This window comes from Nothobranchius furzeri, chromosome 15 (assembly GCF_043380555.1).
Source record: "Nothobranchius furzeri strain GRZ-AD chromosome 15, NfurGRZ-RIMD1, whole genome shotgun sequence".
Lineage (NCBI taxonomy): Eukaryota > Metazoa > Chordata > Actinopteri > Cyprinodontiformes > Nothobranchiidae > Nothobranchius > Nothobranchius furzeri.
Genome location: NC_091755.1, coordinates 26,634,005 through 26,657,504, shown reverse-complemented (window position 1 = coordinate 26,657,504; position 23,500 = coordinate 26,634,005). Strand labels below are relative to the sequence as shown.

General features: G+C 41.0%; 2 protein-coding genes across 7 annotated transcripts in view; one reads left to right on the top strand and one right to left on the bottom strand.

The window, feature by feature from the left end:
- The window catches only part of b4galnt1a (beta-1,4-N-acetyl-galactosaminyl transferase 1a), a 66,714-nt gene that overhangs the window by 17,572 nt on the left and 25,642 nt on the right, over positions 1 to 23,500 (top strand). The gene's annotated exons all lie outside the window — the stretch shown is intronic.
- Positions 322 to 15,237, bottom strand: LOC129155657 (uncharacterized). Of its 6 annotated transcripts, none has more exons than XM_070545125.1 (8): positions 15,169 to 15,236; positions 13,308 to 13,342; positions 13,173 to 13,211; positions 9,254 to 9,358; positions 4,723 to 5,733; positions 4,492 to 4,647; positions 4,308 to 4,400; positions 322 to 862 (listed from the first exon to the last, which is right to left on the bottom strand). In XM_070545125.1, the coding sequence occupies exons 4-8, from the start codon at positions 9,260 to 9,262 to the stop codon at positions 539 to 541; spliced, it is 1,593 nt and encodes a 530-aa protein (XP_070401226.1). In that variant the 5' UTR covers positions 9,263 to 9,358; positions 13,173 to 13,211; positions 13,308 to 13,342; positions 15,169 to 15,236; the 3' UTR covers positions 322 to 538. The 6 variants fall into 6 exon arrangements, with proteins under 6 accessions (XP_070401226.1, XP_070401225.1, XP_070401228.1 ...); XM_070545124.1 differs by lacking the exon at positions 15,169 to 15,236 and adding an exon at positions 14,633 to 14,697; XM_070545127.1 differs by lacking the exon at positions 9,254 to 9,358 and having other exon boundaries at positions 15,169 to 15,237.

Below are 23,500 nucleotides of genomic sequence, written 5' to 3'. Positions count from 1 at the left end.
ACCAGAATCAAAACCAAGATGCAGCAAAAGAACAAATCTAAACTGAAGTGCATATAAAAAACAGAGTAGATGACACTTGGCTTTAAAGGGATTTTCCAATCCTAAGTAAAACTTTGGTAAATGAGAAAAAAAAACATTCTGTAACAGCCCAGTTTTTCTCCTGTTTTAGCAGCAGTCTATTTGCTTCGTTTTAGCCCAAAAACAATATAAATTAATTTTAACAAAAGCATTTCATTCCCCTTTACCTTTATTGTTTTATGCTCAACTAAAGTAAACTGTCTGTTGCCAGATCAGGAGAATGACTGGACTGGTTACAGAATGTTTTTTCCCCTCACTTATCTAAGTATTACTTAGAATTGGAAAATCCTAGAAATTCTATTTTCAAATTACTTCACCGTCAGTGAACAATCAAGGCTTAGATTATAGTTTCTGCACCATGCTGGGAAAAAAGACAGCTACAAACAACATACCTGTGCTACAGGTACATTTTGGAAAAGGAAATGGCAAAAACTGATCTTGTGGTTGCAAACCACCAATATTAATTCATATTTAGCAGTTTCACATACAGGTTCTGCACCTTTGGAGACATCTTTTGAGGTTCCAGCTCCATTATAATTTTCTGCAACACCTCAAATGTAAAGCGAAGGACCTTTGGATAAGCCAGATTAAGAATGTAGATCAAACCTAACAGGAGTGCACATGCTGTTCCAACTGAGGACAGTCTATCAAGAACCTCTACTCCTTCGATTACAATCCCAATGTCCTCAGGAGGCCCTTGAAGTTCATCTCCCTCGGACCGGATGACATACACAGCCATCGTGACGTCTTCCAGGTCTTTTTGCATCTCTGCTCTGTGACTGTCCTGCAAAACAACACAAAAGTCTGTCAGCTGGCACATTTAGCTTATCATGGCTGGAATCGTCCCTGTACCGAATTTTATTTTTATATTAATCCTTCAACAAAATTTCAATGGATATTTCCTTAGACCAGGGATTCCCAAAGTGTGGTGCGCGCACCCCGTGTAATGGCTGCGGAGCTCAGAGAAGTCTGTCATATGTCACCATTAGCGTAGCCAGAAACTCATTTGTGGGTGGGCCTAAGAAAAAGTAAGTGGGCACAATAAATGTAATTGAAAACAAGTATATTTTTGCGCGTGTGTGTGTCCTCCACATGTGCCCTAGCTTCATAATAACAATGCGCCGAGCTTCAGCACTCTGGCCTGCGCACGCCGATATGTTCCATATTTGATCATTTTTAACGATGTTGGAGGAATCTGAAGGTGAGTCATTCTGGCAGATTGTAATTAACATCCCGTCTCATGCAGGTGTTCTGACATTGTAAACACCGCGGTCAAGTGACCCAGTCACATAACCAACATGGACGAAGTGCCGCTCACCGTTGACATCCCGGTGAATCACACTGTTGAGAAGAAGGGGACTAGCACGGTACCGATACGCACAACGGGACGCAAAAAATCTGCATTTACTGTTGTGCTTGGCTGCCATGCTAATGGACAGAAACTGCCACCTATGGTGATTTTTAAGAGAAAGACTCTGCCTAAAGAGAAATTTCCAGCTGGAGTCATCGTCAAGGCTAACGAAAAGGGCTGGATGGATGAGGACAAAATGAAAGAGTGGCTGAATGAGGTGTATGTGAAGAGACCAGGCGGTTTTTTTCCACACGTCACCGTCCCTGTTGATCTATGACTCCATGCGCGCTCATCTCACGGACGATGTGAAAAAACGGGTAAAGCAAATTAACTCGGAGCTCGCTGTTATTCCAGGAGGCTTGACAAAGGAACTCCAACCGCTGGACATTGGCGTGAACAGGGCGTTCAAAGTAAGGCTACGAGCCTGGATTTGATGATTAATTACTGGTAATAGCGCTCAAATAAAGCACAACCAAACTCATATTTGCTCCCACTGCCTTTTTTAATAAAACACAATTCAAATCACACTATTTTCTTAGGCCTTTTAATAACAAACATATGATTTTGTTCATGTGGAAAGTTTATGTGGTTAAATCTACCAACTAAACACATTCTGAACTTCAACACAGCGCATAAGGGGATGTGAATCTTCCGTTTTGTTTTGCTGTGCCAGGTTGGAGGGAATTAAGGTTATTTAAGTGGTTCAGAGTTTTAAAAAAAAACAGTAGATATGTTTCACAAGGTGCTGCTAGTTATGTTAAATCTTACTTCTGATTTTACTATTTAAAACAATAATAATCAACTTCTTCATGTTTGCTCAGAGATGTACAGAGCTGTTGTCCTTCGGGAGTGCTGCAGGAGGACACACAGGGATATATGGGGGTTGGATGAGGAAAACGAAATAAAGCAAAACTGTTTTGTGATCAGTTTAATTTGACATGAACACGACAAACACGCTTCCTTGACAATCTTTGTGAGTAAAAAAAACGTGTAGAAATAAAAACGAACATGTGATATTAGAGAAATAGCGGGCAAGCGGTGTTGATGCATGATTGCGCATGCGCCGTGAGCAGTTCTGGTACTTTTTGGGTCTCAGCCGCTTGCTGCACCACTTCAACCGTGCAATCGTGAGCTCGCACGGACTTCTGGCGTGTTATTTTGCTCGTCCCTCGTGAGGATATCGCAAAGTTGAAGCGGCGCTGCGAGCAGCTGCGACCCAATAAGTATCAGAACCGCTCACGACGCATGCGCAATCATGCATCAACACTGCTCGCCCGCTATTTCCCTAATAACACACGCTGTTCGTTTTTATTTCTACACGTTTTTTATTCACAAAGATTGTCAAGAAAGCGTGTTTGTCTTGTTCATGTCAAATTAAACTGATCACAAATCACAGATTTACTTTCTTTATTTCGTTTTACTCATCCAACCCCCATAAATCCCTGTGTCCTCCTGCAGCACTCCCGGTGTACGACCGGCTTTAGTAGGAGGGAGACCCGCAATTATCGCTTTGTCACGCGTGTCTCATTGAAAATGAATGGAGGAGAGGCGAAGTTGCCTCCCGAGTGTCGAGCCCATTAGAAGAGCACGAGCCGTCAGCGCACGCAATGAGGAAGTGCACGTGCGCTCTAAACCAGGTCTGAACCAGGACTAGACCAGTAATGGGCTCGACACACAGGAGGCGACAAACGACCGCGATCAGCGAAATTTGTCGCTGTCGCTTTTATTACCTGTCACACGGGAGGCGATCCGCGGCAGCGGCAAAGCCGTCTACGCGTTCTGTTCCATGGCGAAATCGAAACTTCCGTTGTTTTGCTTGGCTGTGTCAGGTTGGAGGGAATTAAGGTTATTTAAGCGGTTCAGAGTTAATAAAGTGGTAGATATGATGTTTCACAAGGTGCTGCTAGAGTTATGTGAAATCTTACTTCTGATTTTAATATATAAACATAATAATAATCAACTTCTCCATCATGTTTGCTCGGAGGTGTACGGAGCATCCTGTCCGCTCATTGGTCAGTGAATGAAACCTCCGTTGATTGGTCCTCGTCCGAGCGACAGCGATGAAAAGTTGAAAATGTTTCAACTTTCTGGGATCGTGTCGCTGGATCGTCCGTGCACGACACGTGCACGAGTGCAAACTTTCACATGCACGTTTTTCGCTTGGTAGGAGAGAGACCCGCGATTATCGCTTTTTCGCACATGTCTCATTGAAAATGAATGGAGGAGAGGCGATGTCGCCTCCCGTGTGTCGAGCCCATAAAGTGAAGCATGCTTTTGGCTGTTATAATTTTCACAATGTCTGGTTTGCACTGATATGTTCCGAGTCCCGAACCCGCACAGATGTTTTACCGGTACGTTTTACCGTGCCCACGCCCGCACCCTATAACCTGGTGCGCCTTTTGTATGTGTTAAATACCAAAAAGACACGTAACTGAAGCTGCGCCTTATGGTCGTGAAACTACGGTATTTTCTTTTAAAAGAACCGCAGTCTGCGCACAAAGTAAAAAAAAAAAAACATCAACCTTTGTTGTTTTCTTCCGTGATATCCCACGCTATCCTCAATGCTGTCCCCCTGTTTACCTGCCTTCCTTCCCCCCGCCTGCTGTCTCCGCCCATGGCCCGATTCCTCAGACAGCAATCTGAACACAACTGGACCGAGACCGGCCGAGTGATGCTGGGCCAAAGTGAGCTGATCTGATCCTTGTGTGAAAGCGCTATGAGGCTGCCACGTCTGGTAATTTTTGGTATTTTAGTAAAACTTAATTTTCTACCAAATATTGTCCTTGTGGTGCCCAAAAGGACAATAGTTCTAAGCTAAACACTTTATACACACAATCATTCAGAACATTTTTATTTACCCGTTTAAAGATTTACTTACCGTGTATTCTTTGATGAAAGCATTTCCATCCTCTCCAAGGAAAGGGACGAGGGCTTTCAGGACACACTCTCTTTTTTTGTTGACGTCTTCGGTCTAGTTTTGAGAGATACAATGTAATAAGAAACAAAGCCAACATTGTGTTTTTCTTTGGTTACTCATCATTGGTCTCCTGAATTTAGTTCACCTGGTCAAAGATTTGTGTCAGCCCAGATATCTTCTCCCTGGTTGATCCTCCTCTTGAGCGAATGGCGGTCATCAATTTGGTGGAGTACTTGTCAAGTTGGGAAAAAAACTTCTGCTCTAGGGGAAGAGCTACAAGCCTCTGGAACTCTGCATTGATCTGCAAGAAAAACATAAAAGCTTTAATATATAAAGCCTCTGTCAACGATTAAATTAAATAACAATGTCTTCTTACCTCGCGTTGATCAAAAAGAGCCGGCCATCGACCCTTAAAATCCTGGATTCTTGGCTCACCGTCCACCACCTCTTGTCGCCTGTATGCAAAAGTGCGTGCCATTTTGTCTGCAATGACCCGGTCATTGTGTCTTATTTTCACTTCAGTCAGAAGTGAAAGTCTTTCCTGTTCAAGGGATTCGGAAGTGTCCCCAGTTGGCAAAGATGGATAAAAGTTAGCTTCTGCCCTTTTAGGCCTTTTTACGTTTCTGCCAGAAGATCCTTCTGTAACTTTGGACTTCATGGAGTTAACAGCTACCTCTGGGCACCCGTGCAGTCTGAGCTGGGTTCTAAGATTTCCCATTTTGTACTTGAGCCTCTGCTTCCATCCGTACCATCCATTTGAGGATCCAGGTTCCTTCAAACACGGATGTTTTTTGATTAAAGCTTCTGCCACTGCAACAAAGTGTTCATCACATGGATAAGCTTTGTACTTGAAGATTTCTTCAGATACTTTGTTCAGAATGTCAGATTTGGTTCTTGTGCTGAGATACACCAATTTGGAGGATGATTTGTATTCAGCATTTCCCCTTTCAAGCACAAGCTCGGTGTCATACGAAAATTGTGGAATAGGAAACACCGCCGGCCACTGCACGCTTCGAAATGACAGTTTTGGAGGAGAAGGGAGTATGTTTGTGTTGTTTGATGCCTGTAAAGAGCAATCAACAGCATCAAAAGTGGCACAAGCTGATGAAACATCATCAGTAAGTGTGATTATGAGTGGAACAACTTCCTGTTGAACCACCTTGATTGTTCCCAAATCCTGCAGTTCAGAGGTTGCGTTTAGATTGAAGAACTCATTTCCAAAATCTTGGTCCATGTATTGCAGGCGAATTTCTGTTGTGATTCCAAAGGTGTTCTTTACGACATTGACAAGTTCTAATAAAGACTGGGGTATACCATTTGGAAGAATCAATTTTTCCACATTGTTTTCGCCCAAGATGACTTTAAGTCTTGCTGCACCCATGGTAATCTGAAAAACAAACAATTGGCATGAGTCTCTACTTCATGTTCTTAAGGACAAAAAAAAAAGTACATGTAAAGCTTAGGGTTAAATACCCCGTTCTGAAATTAGCATCAAAATATCTAAAAACAAATTGGCCGTAAAATGTGATCTGATATTCTAAGCAACAACAATAATCAGTCTGCCTTAAAATACCACACATAGAATTATGTGTTTTCAAACTAAAATAATGCATTAAGTAAACATTCAGAGTGCACGTGGAAAAAGTATGTGAACAATAAATAGTTGAAGCTCCTTTGACAGCAATAACTGTTCAATAATGCTCAATGAGGAGAAGAATCCAAGCATCAGCTAAAGACTGAAAGAAATCAATGGGATGTGCCAACAACCCTTTTAGCACATATTCTTTGGACAAATGGAACCAGAATTGAGTTGTTGAAAGAACTACCCAACACTGCGTGGAGAAAAAGAGGCTCAGTACAGCAACATCCGAAACTCATCCCTACTGAGAAGTATGGTGGTGGGGCATCGTGGTTGAGGCTGCTTTGCTGCGTCAGGGCCTGGGGGGGATTGCTCTCATGGAAGAAAAGATGAATTCCTAAGGTCTGATCTGAACTACAGGAAACATTTGGTTGAACTTCTTACTGCCAAAAGAGGTTCAATCCGCTATTAAATCCAAGGGTTTACAAGCTTTTTCCACCTCCACTGTTAATGTTTACATGGTGTGTTCAATAAAAAAATAAAAACAAAATTATTTTCGTGGTTTTAGTTTCAGCAGACTGTCTATTGTTGGGACTTTGATGAAGATCAGATCACATTTTAGGACCACAACGGGCAGAAATCCATGAAACTCCACAGGGTTCACAAACCTTTTCCTGCAACTGTATATAAAGATTCTTTAACTAGTTAATATGACACAAATATTCCAATTACAAGCATTGCATACACATCATTCTCCTCACCCTTTAAACATGAATGTATCTTTTTAAAGTGACAAGGCGCATTCCTCCAATTCTGTAGTCAACAAGGGGGTATCTGTCAAGCAGTTCTTTAGGCTCCAGAACTTCTACTTCCTTGTTTGGAGAACATTTTAGATCATATGATCTAAAATGTTCAATGTACCACACACTGAGCTTTTTGACAACAAACAGAGGGTTGTTGTGAAGAATGACCATGTGGATAATCTCACAAAACTCTGGTAGTCCTCCCAGCGAGCCATGGACCAGGATCATTCCACATTTGTAAAGAAGTCCATTGTGTGTCACACTTTCAGCAAAGGCAACGGTCTCTACATTTACAGACTTTTGTTTAAGAGCGCTTACAATGTCCTTGTTCAGAATGTCCGTTTGAACGTTGGTGACAGTGGAAACTTCCAATGAAGGTTTCAAAACCTTGCAGGACTGTAGGTGGTGAGCCATCTGTAGCTGGTGTTTTTCTGCAAGCGTGAGCAACACATTTTTGAAGCATCTGACGTTCCTTGCAACTCTCTTAAAAAAGCTGTGCTTTGACTCAAAGCGCATTGTCCAGAGGGCAACAAGTGGTCCATACTGACGTATCAAGTGCGGATAGTGCTCAAGGAAGTGATGCTTGGGCTTAAGTTCACAGTCAGTAAAGACCTCTTGGAATTTGACCCTGTGCTCTGAAATCTTAAAATCAAGATATGCAACGGACTCTTCTGTCTGAACTGGACAAACTATTATTTCAACAATGTCCTTTAAGTCCAAAAGAACTTGCCAAGCTGGCTCCTCACAAGGAACACTTTGCCCTAACAACAAGGGAAGAAATCGAAGCAAACTCCAGTTCTCATGGGCATTGCCGCCCACAGTCTTTTTTGATGCAAAACTCTGAGCAACAGGGTGAGGTCTGTTAGTTTTGTCACTCCATTTGAAGTTGAATGATGATATTGCTTCATTCAAAGCAACTAGTGTGACATATTTTTTTTTAATGAAAACTCCAAGGCAAAGGGCAATTTCAAAAGGAACTATGCCCTCAAAAACATCATGGGCAAGGTCCGGTGGAAATCCTTTGGTTAGATCAAAATACAACAGTTCTGACAAGACACAATTTGACTTGACACCATAACAACTGGATATTTCAGTTCCTTCAAGACTTTTTAGGTGATCTGAATGAATATTTTTGTCTCTTAATGTAAATGTTCCTCTGTTAACCTCAGTTGTTTGATATTGAGAGGATTTTGCAGTGCAAAAGCGACAAATGTAGTCTCCAGTAAAATTCTCTACAAACCCAGCAATACCATGTGCAGCGAGGTTGTCAGCCACTACACATTGAAGGGTTCCTTTGAGGGTTTTACCTAACTTTGGAACATACAAACCACTCTGTTCCAAAAACAGAAGATCTCTTATTAGAGGCTCTAAGACTTTTGCATAACTGTAAGACTTTAGATCATTGCTCTTAATTAAAGCTGCCAAGTAAATAGACGACAATGCAGAGTTACAACCGGGGAGCAAATTACCGAGAGTCCAATACAATCCACAAATTTTGTGCTTTCTTTTAGATGTCCCAAGGGGATTGCATATCTCAAAATCATCAATGTATAATATTAATGAAATGCTTTCCTCGTTTGAGAGAACTTTTTCTTTGAATATGGCACCATCAAAAAATGACTTGTAAATGCCTTCTCCTGAGTCTTTATGTAATGTTTGTATATGCTCTGTTTGACTCAGTATTGCTTCACAGTCCAAGATTTCCTGTAGAGTCTTTAAAATTGAAATATACTGAAATTACTTTCCATTTTTTTTATCAAGAAAATATTCTAACGGTTCAACTACACCAAAATGTCTTCTATAATAAGCCTTTCGCCTCCAAACACTGGAGAGGGGCCCTTTTTTCCTTATTGCCTTTTTAACAGGGTTTTTGTCACAAACTGCACTTGCTAAATTTTCCACAAGTAAATGGTCAAAAGGACAGTTATTCTGTTGAAGTATTTGCACAACTGTATTCTTAGTAACTGGTACACAGAGCGAACCGATCAAATAACTCAACTCTTGTAAGAGCTCATCGACTGCTGCATTAGACACAAGAAAAACACTTTCTAACTTAAGAAGAACGGAAGCAAGTTTGATCTCAAAATCCTTCTCTAACTGCTCAGCATCATCATCTAAAGTTTCATTACAGCCAATACTGCTTTCCCCATCTGAGAAAACAGCAACACTGGCAGATAATTCTTCAGGGTTTTTTGTAAGTAAAACTATTTCTGGTTTAAACTCATCAACTTTACCAGAATGTTTTCTGTATTTATGACTTTTGTAGTTTTCATAGACATTTGTTTTGTAGAAACAGTTCTGGTACACACAAGTGACACACACTTTGTTTTTAAGATGAGCAAAAATATGATGAAAGAAATCCCTTTCTGTAGAATGCAGACTACAAGAACAAACGGGACATATATATGCTGATGCCTTTGTTTGTGGTTTAAAAGAGGAATGACATCTTGCTAGATGGCTCCGTAAAGCATTCCAAGTTTTGAATCGGCAGGCACAACTTAAATAGGTGCATGGATAAGAATGACCTCTTCCATATTGTCCGTGGCTTAGTTTGTAGTGCCCAAGCAGTTGAGATCTTCTTGTGAAGACACTATGACAGTCTTTGCAACTCCATGCCATTCAATTTGACACTAGAAAAAGAAGACAGATGGACCACTTGTTACAAATGAGTTTGTCCACACTTTTCTCCTCCTTCAGGAAGACCACTGTTTAAACACCAGTCAATGAGAGCTTCAGAGGTTAATAGTTTTGTTGCAGATTAAAAAGTTGTTGCATCAGTTTAAATGTAATTTACCATATTTTCACGACCATAAGGCGCACCTAAAAGTCTAAAATTTTCTCCAAAATGTACGCTGCGCCCTGTGGTGCGGTGTGCCTATTGTGTTGTTGTGAGAAGCGAACGTAGTAGAAAACAAGAGGCGTGGCGTGAACGTGCGGACGTGAGCGAAGACAGACCTGTGGATCTGCTACATCATCATCAACATCCTCGCTATTTGCGTCAGACTCCGGCTGTGAGTCTCCGTCCACTTCCTCTTCTTCCAGTTAAAAAAACAGCCGTACTATCTGAACTGCCTGGTGGACATTTATCCTTCTCATCATCCTTTATTAAAGCCTAATAAAAGCCTGCTAAACTGCAGAGACAACATATCTGTCCGGATCGCTCCAAAATATGAGGTTTACCGTCAATATCTGTCTAATTGTTGTTACTCCGCTCGCGCCACTGCTTTCCCCGCAAAGCGGCTCCTTTTTGCGCACATCTCGTTACTCATGCAGCCTTCCTCTCTCTCTCAGCTACATAATGATCCTTTTAATAAACTGAATATGTGAGACTTCCACCAACAGCAAAAGGATCTCATGTTTTTGTGGGGGATTTTTTACGTTCACAAGCACATTCCCTCTCACGGATTACTAAACTGCTGTTTAGACAAGTTATCAGATTGTCTAAAAATAGATAATTTTTTAGTTTAGTATAACTCCGCTTTTACGTTGCCTATTAACAAAATGTAAAAACAGGGGTGTAGTTTATAATCTCCTTTTTAAAGCTGAATTGAAACCAAAAGTCAGGGAGGCGGAGTCTTGCTGCTACAGCGTCCCAAATCAGACCTGTTCAAAAGACGCGGATATGCGTCCATGTACCCCAGAGGGTTAATAAAACAATTCAAATCACACTATTTTCTTAGACCGGTTAATAACACAGATATGATTTTGTTCATGTGGAAAGTTTATGGTTAAATCCACCAACTACCGGTAAACACATTCTGAACTTCAACACAGCGCATCAGCGCTTGAAGCGGCGCTGCGAGCAGCTGCGACCCAAAAAGTACCAGAACCGCTCACGGCGCATGCGCAATCATGCATCAACACCGCTCGCTCGCTATTTCCCTAATAACACACACTGTTCGTTTATATTTCTACACGTTTTTGTTACAAAGATTGTCAAGAAAGTGTGTTTGTCGTGTTCATGCCAAATTAAACTGATCACAAAACACAGATTTACGTTCTTTATTTCGTTTTCCTCATCCAACGGCATAATTCAATGTAAAATCAATGGAGCAGCGCGACCGTGAGAGACAGGGCATCACACGTCAACTAAGAAGCAGCTGTGCGTCCAGAAAGCACGCAATCACCTCACTTGAGCGGCAGATGCGAGCTGACGAGGCGTGTGTTTTGCGATTGCTGCAGCTGCTGCGTGACGCCTGGGAAAAGGAAAAGCTGACTGCTCAACTTGGAATGGACCTCGCTGAGAGGAATAGAAGATGGAGACTGGATACCCTGGTGAGTTTATATTACTGTTGGAACCCTTCACGAGGTACTGTCACCATGGAAACACATATACAGTCTATGTGGATCAGTAGATCCTTGCATGTCCGCCTAGACGCCTGACCAAATCGATTAAAATACTTACATTTAGCCCCGCATTCAACTCTTCCTGCACGCACGGCAAGGTGCGATTGCAGGTGCATCCAAATAGATGTTTACAGCGATTTTAACGCCAGAATCGCGTGCAGTCTGTAATGGTACGTGACCACCGCACGCGATTCTGGCGTTAAAATTGCTGTACACTCCTCTGTTCGGACGCAGGTGAAGTCGCACCTTGCCGGGCGTGCAGGACGAGTTGAACGCACAGCTAATGTCAATATTTTGACCAATTTGGACGGGCGTCTAGGCGGACATGCAAGGATCTACTGATATCGCATATACTGTATATGTGTTTCCATGGCGACAGTACCTCCTGAACATTCCGACAGCAAAATAAACTCACCAGATGTCGAGTCTCCTCTCTTCTATTCCTCTCAGTGAGGCCCATTCCAAGTTGAGCAATCAGATTTTCCTTTTGCCAGATGCACACGCAGCAGCTGGAGCAGTCACAAATGACACGCCTCGTCAGCTCGCACCTGCCGCTGAGGTGAGGTAATCTCGCGCTTTCTGGACGCACAGCTGCTTCCGAGTTGACGTGTGACGCCATGTCACTCATGGTCGCGCTGCTCCATTGATTTTACATTGAATTATTTCGCAAAACAACCAGAATCGTGTGCGGTGGGCACATACCGTAAGCACTGTAACACAGAAATGAGGTGTTTGTTTACCTTTTGCTGACATGTTTCGGCTGGAACTACCCCCTTCGTCAGAGCCATCAGCTGTTCGCGGCGTCACTTCCGTTTATGTGCGGGCAGCAAAGGACGATGTCGCCCTCTGCTGCCCGCAGACAGCACACAGATCATTAACACAGAACAACAAAAATACAGAAGATGGATTAAGAAAGCGATAGAGATAAGGAGACGTGGACACAACACCATGAACAGGGACGACGGGGTATACATGTTGGACCACGCATGGGACTGTGTCATCAGTGGGGAGGACGCGGGCAGCAGAGGGCGACATCGTCCTTTGTTGCCCGCACATAAACGGAAAAAACGCCAGCGAACAGCTGATGGCTCTGACGAAGGGGGTAGTTCCAGCCGAAACATGTCAGCAAAAGGTAAACACCTAATTTCTCTGTGTTACAAAAGAAAAATGAAGACAATCATGAACACACACACAGAATGAATATACAGAAGATTTTTAAAGAAAGTATTCTGTTCATGAGGGCAAGCATGTTATTGATAATAAAAAAGTACTTTAAAATAAGAAATTCCCTTGGGTCATCTGAAGAAAGCAAAGTTGGGGATTGTATTTGGAATGTTTTCTTGCATCGGTTAAAATGTAATTTACTTCCTTTAAAATCAAATATAATTCAGTTTAACACACTTAAAAAAATTATTTAAAAAAAAATCAACCCAATGCATAAAGAAAGTATTCTGTTCATGGGGCCAAGCATGTTATTGATAATAAAAAAGTACTTTAAAATAAGAAATTCCCTTGGGTCCTCGAAAGAAAGCAAAGTTGGGGGTTGTATTTGGACTGTTTTATTGCACAGCTGAAATTGCACTGTAATTATTTGGCAGATTTAATTTCTTAACATTACTACAATTTTTACCCTTAATGTTATACAAACACAATTGTAAATTTAAGCTGTCCTTGAACTATTTTAAGAAACAAAAACTATTTTGAGGCACAACTAGGGTCTCTTGTGGTATTGTTACCAAGTAATATAAAATGAACTATTATCTTTACATCAGATTTGACTGTAATAAACCTAAACAATGATGGGGGAGGTAGTGTCATGTCTACTGTTTTAATTGTATTCTTTATTAGCAGATAATATTGGAACCTCAAGATTTTTTTTAGCATTCCTATGATATAATACTCGTTTACAAAGAGGCTGGCCCAGAAGATACTTAAATTTAAAAACTTACTTGAAAAGCTATGTCTTTTCAGTGGAACACAGGAACACTAATGGGCTGACTTACAGCAATAATGTAGTATTTAATGCAAACGTGATAGGGCCTTTAATAAATAAAATAATAAAAATTAATAATTTAATTAAATGTATACAAAACTCACATTTGCAATTCCAGATGTTGGGTGGTTTTCTACCAGGGACTGAGGAAAAATGAGCAAGAGAAGAAGAAAATTAATTAATATATAAGCGGTTAAACTTTCCATCTATCAAAGTGCCAGTGTTCATTGATAACTTACATTACATTGAACAAGGCAAAAAGGAATCAGGAGAGCTGAAGGGGAAAAGAAAAAATTACAAATGTGTTCATACAACCCCACTTTAAATATTGAATCTGATATTACAGATATGGTGAAACAAAAGACTGGGGGGAAAAAACAAGTTTTTTTACTGACATTACATTTGTAAACATTTTCATTACATTTTATTATTCTAGTGATTAACACCAAATCCTTAAGACTGCCCTTTTTGCACACTAAATGCTGTAGTGTCTAAAGCCGGGCATACACTGTGCGACTTTTTCACTTTTTTGAGCCGATTTTCCAGTCGTGCGAGAATCCACAAGATCGGGGAGAGTTTTGCGCTGAGCATCTTGTAGTGTACAGGGGGTTATGAGAGGCGATTAACACCACGTGACCAACTACCGATTAGCAATCGTAAACTCGCACAAACTTCTGGTGTGTTTGAAATGTTGATCGTCCCTCGTGATGGTATCGCACTGTTGAAGCGATGCTGCGAGCAGCTGCGACCCAAAAAGTATCAGAACCGCTCACGGCGCATGCGCAATCCTGCATCTGCTCGCTATTTCCCTAATAACACACGTTGTTCGTTTTTATTTCTACATGTTTTTTTACTCACAAAGATTGTCAAGAAAGCGTGTTTGTCGTGTTCATGTCAAATTAACCTGATCACAAAACACAGATTTACTTTATTTCGTTTTCCCCACCAGCCCCCATAAATCCGTGTCCCTGCAGCACTCCTGAAGGACAACAGGCAAGACAAAAAAGTCTGACGTGGAGTAAAAACTGCTATTTTTAGCATATTTTTAGGGCCGACGTGTTGCTATCATACGTACAGAGTGAGCAGTCAGGTCACAACAGAGAACTGGGTCGTGCAGTGTGAGCGCATGACTTGTGAGAACTGCCCTGCGAGGAAGTCGTACAGTTAAGAGCTGAAGCTGAGTGAAAAAGTCGCATAGTGTCCGCCCGGCTTTAAACGAGTCAAGCTCTACAGTTTTGATAGGGGAAGACAGAAAATCAGACACGAATTCCGGAGATTTTCAAAATACTGGTTAACAAGGAAATAACCGTAACAAAAGTTAAACGGGTTCTAAATTTGACTACACTTGACACTGGGATTGAAGTTAGTTTGTCTGTGGATCTAATTTGCTACTTTTTGATCCTGGACGACGAGAATTTAATCCTTAAAGTAGAGAATTCAGCCAGTTTATCCAACACCACTAGTAATATTTAGGCTAACAGGAGGACATGAAAACTAAGGAGGCATCGACAGAAATACCTTCTGGGTTGATGGTGAGTTTAATACTTTTCATACGTTTTCTTACCTTTTAAACTATCCTCCGATGGAGACGTATTTCTGTCATTTTCATGATCGCGGTACAGAACGCAGCTCAACGATGGGAAGGAAGGGACCATGCAGTCGCGAATGCGAAGCAGGCACGTGCCGAATGCGAAGCAGGCACGTGCCGGCAGGGAGAGAGAGAGAGAGAGAAGAATCTACGGGGCTTCCTCAACTGACTTTCACGGGCAAATAATGAGTGTTACATTTTTACACTCTATGGCGTTGTTGCTAACAACTGCTGGGGCAGAGAAGACGCCTCTTATTACGCATCACGGGAGTTCTGTGATAAGAACCTTTTAAATCGACAAAAACGTAGAAAAATTACCGTTTAATAAAAAAAATCCTTTGTCTAAAAATCTAAATCTCACCAACAATATTCTTGGCACTCACTGTGGTTTTACAAAACCTAAGTTGATACCACTAGCATTTAAAACATATTGAAAAGTAAAGCACATTCATTAATACAGTTATAAAGTCATAATATTACTACATAAAACCATATTTTACCGAAGAACTTACCGTTGTTTCAGCTCCGGTTCCGAGAATGGTGCTGGTAGATGGTCAATCTAGAACTTCAGAGGCGGGAATAAATCTGACGTGATGACGTCATACGCACTAGTTAGTTCTATTTAAATTCAGCACTTTGGTTCAATAAGGAAACATCACTTTGCCCTTAGTTGGGCAGTTTCAAGTTGTTTGCCACCACATTTTTGAGTTGTGATCCTTAACTCAAAAAATGTACATTTAATTTTCGTAAAATATTACATTACATTGACTATTGTTAAATATACTTTTTTCAGTGTTGGTATATACTGCAGCCTGTTGGCTAAGAAATAATAATAAAAGTTGGGTAAATCCAGTCCTCCTCTGTCTTTGGTCTTCTGAAGCGTTTTTAAGCTAATTCGTAGAGGTTTATCCTGCCAAAGGAATTTAGTAATTGAGGAGTTCAGAGATTTAAACCAGTCAGCTGGTGGTTTGTTTGGGATCATCGAGAATAAGTAATTTATTCTGGGTAAGACCATCATTTTAACTGTAGCAACACTCCCCATGAGTGATATCGGTAAGGATTTCCATCTTGCAAGATCATCTTCCACTTTCTTTAAAAGTGGGATGTAGTTTAATTTGGTTAGATCTGCCAGCTTGGGAGAGACATTAATTCCTAGGTATGTGATATTCCCTGACTTCAGTTGTGTATTAAGCAAATTGACAAAAGAGAAATTAATTGATAGAACTGTGGATTTTAACCAGTTTATCGAGTAATCTGAAACTCTTGAAAAAGAGTTTATCAGTTCTATTGAATGGGAGAGAGAGGATTGAGAATTCTGGAGAAATAGTAAAACATCATCTGCATAAAGACTGATCTTATGTTCTATTTTCTTACACTCTATCCCTTTAATATTTGTTGCTTGCCTAATTGCTGCCGCTAGAGGTTCGATAAAAATAGCAAACAGTGAGGGGGAGAGTGGGCATCCCTGCCTGGTCCCCCTCTGAAGACAGAAGCTAGCTGATATTTGGTCGTTTGTCCTGACACGTGCTGTTGGTGAACTGTATAATGTTTGTAGCCAGTTTATGAAGAAGTTCCCAAAGCCAAATTTATGTAAAGTTGCAAATAAAAACTTCCAGTTAACTCTATCAAAGGCCTTTTCTGCATCTAGAGATAATATACTAGTTTCCATGTTTCTACTGTAAGAGAAATCTATCAAATTAAGCAATCTACACGAGTTTGTGGATGACTGTCTACCCTTAATGAAACCAGTTTGGTCAGGGTGTATTATGAAGGGGGTTACCTTCTCTAATCTTTTTGCCAGAGCTTCACAAATTATTATGAGATCAACATTAATAAGAGAAATAGGGGCGATAGCTGGTAGGAAATGCAGAGTCTTTGCCTGGTTTTAACAAGAGACTAATATTGGCTGAATTCATGTTTGACTGTAATCTGCCGCTCTCTTCGATTTCCCTCACCATTCTGAAAAATGTTGGAGCCAGAATGATCCAGAATTCTTTGTAGAACTCTGCTGGAAACCCGTCTGGGCCAGGAGCTTTCCTATTAGTCATGGATTTAAGGGCTTCCTGGAGCTCAGCTGATGTTAGTGGCGAGTCCAGGACTGTAGTTTGGCTGTCTGATAATTTAGGAAGTGTTATCCTGTCAAGGAACTCATTGATCTCGTTATCTGATAGGTTTATCTGTGGTGAGTACAAAGTTTGGTAAAAGTCTCTGAAGGTGTTGTTTATTCTTTCAGGGTCATAAACTATATTCCCGGTTGAGTCTTTAACAGCAGATATGGTAATTTTCTCTTTATTAAATTTTAACTGGCTAGCTAAAAATTTACCTGATTTATTACTATGTTCAAAGTTTTCTATTCGTAGTCTTTGTGCTAAAAATTGTCTTTTTGTCAATAATTCCAAGAAGTTCTAATTTAGCTTTATGTAATTTTCTCAGTAACTCTTCTTCTGTGGATGTCTATAAAGACTTAATGATTTCTTCTAACTCCTGAATATGTTTGTTTTTTTCTTATGTGATGAGAAAGAGATTATTTTACCTCTCATCACTGCCTTTCCTGCCTCCCAGAGAATAGATGCTGATGTTCCAGGCAGGTCATTATGTTCTAAATATAAAGCCCACTCCTTTAAAAAAAAAAAATCAATAAAACCTTTGTCTTTAAGCAGTGATGTATTAAACCTCCAGTTTTTGTTTGGTGCGATTGTCTTTTTGTTTACCAGAGTTAATGAAACCGGAGCATGGTCGCTGACAGCTATGGGGTGTATCTCAGTGTCTGAAATGTCAGCCAACAATGAGCTGCTGACTAGAAAATAATCCAAACGTGAATGAGAGTGATGGACGTGTGAGAAAAAAGTATACTCTCTACGGTTAGGATGAAGAGATCGCCATGCATCACAAAGCCCATAATCACTCATGTACTGTTTAACTATATTAGTGGATTGCCAATTGCGCTGAGTCCCAGCTGTACTGAGCCTGTCTGTTAAAGAGTTCATCCAAAAATTAAAATCGCCTCCAAGTATAAGTGGACAGTCCAAGTGTTCGGAGAGTACAGAGAAAAAATTATGAAAGAATGAAGGGTCATCAATATTTGGGCAGTATATGCTGACAATACATAAGCTTTGGTTCTGTACAGATATTTTTAACATTATAAATCTACCCTCTGGATCAGAGACTGTGTCCAATACTGTGAAATTGATGTTTTTGTGTATTAAAATAGCTACACCTCTTTGCCTAGAGTTATAGCAGGCAGAGAACATGCTGGGAAACTCAGGTGTTTTAAGTTCATCTGCGGATGTGGCAGATCTATGAGTCTCTTGTAACAATATTACGTCTGCTAGGGTTAGGGTTAGGGTTAGGGTTGCACTGTCTTTAGCTGATCAAAAATCTTTATTCTTTTCTCTATGGAGCCAGCTCCATGAACGTTCCATGAGACAAACCTTAGTGCACCCATTGATGTGTGTGTGTGAGTAGCTAAAATATGACGCCTTCATGTGAATAAGATGGAATAAGTAACTAAATGTATAAAATAATATTTTAATAAATAACAGAAAAGTAAATAATAATAATAATAATAAAGATCCAACAGTGTTTGTGGTTGTATTATTTGATGCATAAATTATAATGTGCTGTGAATTTAATATATATATATATATATATATATATATATATATATATATATATATATATTTGTGTGTGTGTGTGTGTGTGTGTGTGTGTGTGTGTGTGTGTGTGTGTCGCAGTGTTGGAAAGTTGTGTGGTTGTGCCATACAGGTGTAAAGGTGCAGAAGCAGGTAAAGAGGAAAGGAAAATACCGATACAGGTTAAAAAAGAAGAAAGAACTAAAAAGAAAGCTGTTTAATCCTGACGTGATCAAACCCAATGAATCCTGATAAGAATAATAAATGTCTGACCTGATGTTGGGCTACTACAGCCAGTCAGTCACTCCTCGCTCCTTGTAAAGCGTATTGTCCACGTAAAGCTTATCCACCGAGATGACAGCTCTCTTCCCATCCTGGATAAACTTTTTACGCAGCGGAAAGAGGACTCGGCGCCAATCCGGGATTTTCTTAGGGAACTGGTCATTTACGCTGAAGTCTTTTCCTTTGAGCTCTCTTCCGTGACTTTTAACAAGATCCTTCTGCTTAAAATGTTCAAATTTAGCCACGATGGGACAAGGTCTTCTGCTGTCCACTCGTCTAGCTCCAAGGCGATGTACCCGGTGAAAGGTGATGTTTTTTACCATTTCTTCGGGTATCTTCATTTGGGTCTGGAGAAGGTTCTCGAATGTATGCTCGCAGTTCTCCGCTCCTCCCGCCTGCTCCTGGTCCTTTTTAAGTGTGTACTAAAACGGCATCAAAATAAAACATGATTCCAATAAAATATAGTTAAAATAACACAGAAAAGAAAAAAAGTTTTACCATACAACGATAAGGAGTTTATTCCACAGACTGGAGGAGCGACCCACTCTGATCTGTCTGGTCTTTGGACCTGCTTGTAGGTTTTGGTTTGCGGACCTGAGGGCTTTGGTTGGAGTTTTACTTAATTCGGTGATATAACGACAAACTAAGCCAACCCTGAAAGGTGAAGTCAGGATTTTAAAATAAGCTCTAGAGTTAGCTGGTGATCAGTACAGACCATCGACATACATATATGGACAATGGGTTTCCATAGACTCCAATAATAAGTTTTTGTACTAAAATGGGAGGTGGCCACCACCGCCATTTTGACCGTGTCACAGGTTCCGTCAAGCCCAGACAATTCCACAAAAGGGAAGAGAGGTGGAGCTGAGGGTGGGGCTGTAAGGCTGGGATCAACTGACGACATCTGGTCGAACTAGCTACAAGCTAACTTAAGCTAACCCAAAGCTAATGCGTAGGTGGGAGCTAAGCTAACGGAGGTAGCAACCTAGCTACAACCGGAGTTAACTGTGCACAACACCAGAGCTTCTGAGTCAGAGATACGCCGGGCTGACCGCTGGGTAAAACCGGGGGGAACACAGAGGTCTCCCGAGAGTTCCACAAGCCGGCAGCCGCACAGCAGACAAGCGCCGCTGCGATCTGAGATGCGCAGAGCTGCTGCAGGGGAGAACCGGGTGGAAAGGTTTCCATCCCAGAGCTCTACAAGCCGTCAGAACGCGCAGCAGACAGGAGCCGCGATCAGACAGAGATGCGCCGAGCTGTCGGGAGACCCAGCCATCAGTCCGCGCAGCACACAGAAGTTGCGATCAGACGCACCGAGCTGCCGGGAGACCCAGCCATCAGCCCGTGCAGCACACAGAAGCTGCGATCAGACGCACCGAGCTGCCGGGAGACCCAGCCATCAGCCCACGCAGCAGACAGGAGCCGCGATCAGACAGAGATGCGCCGAGCTGCGGGGAGGCGAGAACGGGTGGAAAACATCGGTCTCCCGAGAGCTCCACAAGCCGATAGTCGGAACCCAGCTCCACCAACATGTTATATTTCAACCCATTGTCTAAAGTGCAGCATTATGTTAAATGCACTGGGGTTTACCATATTACATTTCAATCAATCAATCAAATTTTATTTGTATAGCACCTTCTACAACATTATCGGAAGCCCAAGGTGCTGAACAACATCATTAAAAGAAAAACATTACCAGTACATGGGCATAAAAGCAGGATAAAAACATAAAATCATAAAATATCAAGCAAACACTATTACATATAAAGAGAGATATCGGAATAAGACTATTCGATAAAAAACAAATGTTGGACAAAATAAAATCAAGCATCTGGGTTAAAAAAAAGAATAGTTAAAACCATAATGTCAGGGCAATTCAAATGACCCTAGAGCTAAAACTCAATCAAATAAAAATGAGTCTTTAAACGAGACTTAAAGACTTGAAGGGATGGTGCCTGCCTAATGCTCGGTGGCAATTCGTTCCACAGAGTTGGAGCCAAAATAGAAAAAGCACGACAACCCCTCGATCGATATTTCGACCGGGGGACCACCAGAAGTTCCTGCTCGGCTGAGCGAAGAGACCGAGATGGAGCATACCTGTTCAAAAGCGCAGTAATGTACGAGGGGGCACTGCCCTGGAGGGTCTTATAAACGAGAGTTAAGATTTTAAACTTAGCTCGATATTTTACCGGGAGCCAGTGCAGAGCAGCCAGCACTGGGGTAATGTGCTCTCGACATCTAATACCTTACCTGTCAGGAACCTAGCCACAGAGTTCTGCACAAACTGGAGCCGTGCAACCGTGCACTAGGCCAGACCAGCATACAGAGCATACATTTAAATTTCATGGTTAAACAGTACATGTTAAAATCTAAGCTCAGCTCGGCAGTGACCTAAAATACATAAATATAATTTTACTTACCGAAAAAAATGAAGTGGAGACTCCTTGGACGCTCTATTAGTGCAATTAATGCCACAGCAAGTCATTTTGTCCAACAATTGCACAAATAATATCCAAAAAAGAATACACAAACACAGAGACTCAAAATGCCGGAGCAGTTTCCAAGCCAGACCGAGGCTCTACTGAGGCCTTTCCATGGAGCTAGCTCTGTGGTCACGTGGGTCTGAGGCAGCGGTCACGTGGGTCAGATGCTCTTTAATTGTACTGAATTTTAGGCTTTTAATACACTTAAACAGAAGAGTGAGAAAAAAATTCACCCCCCTCAGAGTTGTCATGAGTGTAAACTAGATAACTTAAACAAAAAACATGTTTTGGTACCAGGCTGTAAACATGTTTATTTCTGCTGTGAAATTGGTATTTTAAACATGGGAGTCAATGAGGATTTGCTCGCTTCTGACACCAGCCCCCAGCGGATGAGGGTGGAACTGTAATTTTTGGTACTTCCGGGTTGGGACCAATTTCTGAGCCGTATTGTGGGGGCTTGGTACAGACAAATAATGCAAGTATGAGCCTTGCTGCAGTTTTTGGTTGGATGGTTTTTATTATTAAAACGTGAAAACTGCTAAAGTAAAGTTTGGTTTTGTGTTTTTGGAAGAACAAAGATATTCTGAGAATTTACAAGTGCAAAGCCACAATTGGTGATAGGATGATGAGTGGAACAACAGCGAATATGTGGAGAGAAGCAATTTGCCCTGATATTTTGAGTTGTATGCTCAATGAATGCAAGACAACCGATACAGAAATTGAGAATATGGCCATAAGAGGAACACTGGAGACTATAATCCTTCCTGATTGATATCAAATGGCTGTCTCACAACCACTTCCTCTGTACAGAGCAGTTAATGCTGTGTAACGTCCAAAAAGATCAATTTTCTCCTATATATTGATCAACATAAAAACCTTTCATCTACAGAAATAAATCCACTTTCTAGTTGGTCTTCTAAATCCAGAAGGTTCTGTTCAACGCATGTTGACGTTCCATGAAGACAAAACATTCAAACAAACATTCTCTCCCAAGGATTCTGCACTCTCTGTGAAATCCAAACGTCAACATTCTTCACTCTGAATAAGTGAAGACTCCATGATGTTATAGTTATAAGTTAAATAATCATATGTGATGAATGAACAAGATGTTTAAATAAAATGTTTGAATAATCTGTGCTTCAATCAATGAATTTTAAATAAATATTCTTACAATAATCCATTTATATCACAAATCACTGTGTTTGATTTAACAAGTTAATCATTGTTTACACTCATACACATTACAATAAGATACATGTTGAGGTTAAAAACATTTTTGTATCTGAAGGAAGGCGTGGCTTTCTGAGGGAAGTTGGTAAATACCCAGAAATGTGTCAAATTCTGATTTGCCAAACTTGGCCAGAAATCACAACAAAGTCATTTAGTAAAACAAGAATTACTTCCCGAGTAATTCAGTTTCCAGCTGACCCCCGATTCGGCCAAATCGGGAAAGAAGCCTCTTTTGAAACAAACTCCTTTGACCTTAAGTCAAAAACCTTTCTGCGATGCTGCAAGTGATTACAGATACAACAGCTTTTCAGAGCTACTTCAACTCTCAGACATCCACCTTGGACACCTAATCTGCAGACCCTGGGTTGCATCTCATGGCCTGGGAAGCTGAACTCAGACGAAGCTACTAATCTCTGAGTATTGTTGTTTCGACGTCTGATGACCTCACCACACTGACAGCAAACCTCCAGACCGCTGGGAGCAACTCATACCAGGGTATCATAAGCCTGCATGCTGGTGGCTGATGAGGTTTATAAATAAACAACTCTCTAGTTATAACAAACAACTAATTCTTTTACACCCAGATTTCACAATTTCTCCTAGATACAAAGAACGGTTGCTACAACATCTAGCTTCCATCACAACACCTCACATCCACCACATCACATCTCCTTATTCATATCATGTCATTGATCATTAGTTTAGGAAAAATAATTAAATTCATTTTATAAACTACATACTGACTCTGTCTGAATTAATACGAGGTGTGTTTATGGTCCCTGAATAAGCAAAGAACCCTAGAATCCTCCGATTAAATATTCTAATGCGGCGGCTGGGTGCGGCGGTTTGAGCACTGGTGTTTCTACATACAAGCTTACTATAAAATGAAACGGCACTGCACGCCTGCCCCTTCCCTCCAGTTCATTACACCAGCCTGGGGAGTTTGAGGGGGGTGCGGTCTATCACTGCCGCTCTCTTGGTCCGCCAGGCGACGCCTCTTTCAGAAGAGTTTTCCTAACAGGAAATGTGGATGAAAAACGTTTCCACCCATGCCTTGACCCTCATTTTAAAGCTTCAAAATCTTTTGTGTTTATCGATTTTAATTATTTATAATTTTTGCTTAATATTTTGTTTTTGAGATCATTTGATCACTATTTGTTTTGTTGTTGCTCCTTGTGAAGCACTTAGTGAATTTTCTTCCAGTGAACAGTGCTATT

Excerpts from the sequence above, each read along its gene's own strand:
- LOC129155657 (XM_070545123.1), bottom strand. The coding sequence starts at position 14,723 with ATGGTCCCTTCCTTCCCATCGTTGAGCTGCGTTCTGTACCGCGATCAT. Across the intron at positions 13,343-14,632 it reads ATCGGAGGATAGTTTAAAAG|CTCTCCTGATTCCTTTTTGC; the intron begins GTAAGAAAACGT and ends TTTCCCCTTCAG. Across the intron at positions 13,212-13,307 it reads TTTGCCTTGTTCAATGTAAT|TCCCTGGTAGAAAACCACCC; the intron begins GTAAGTTATCAA and ends ATTTTTCCTCAG.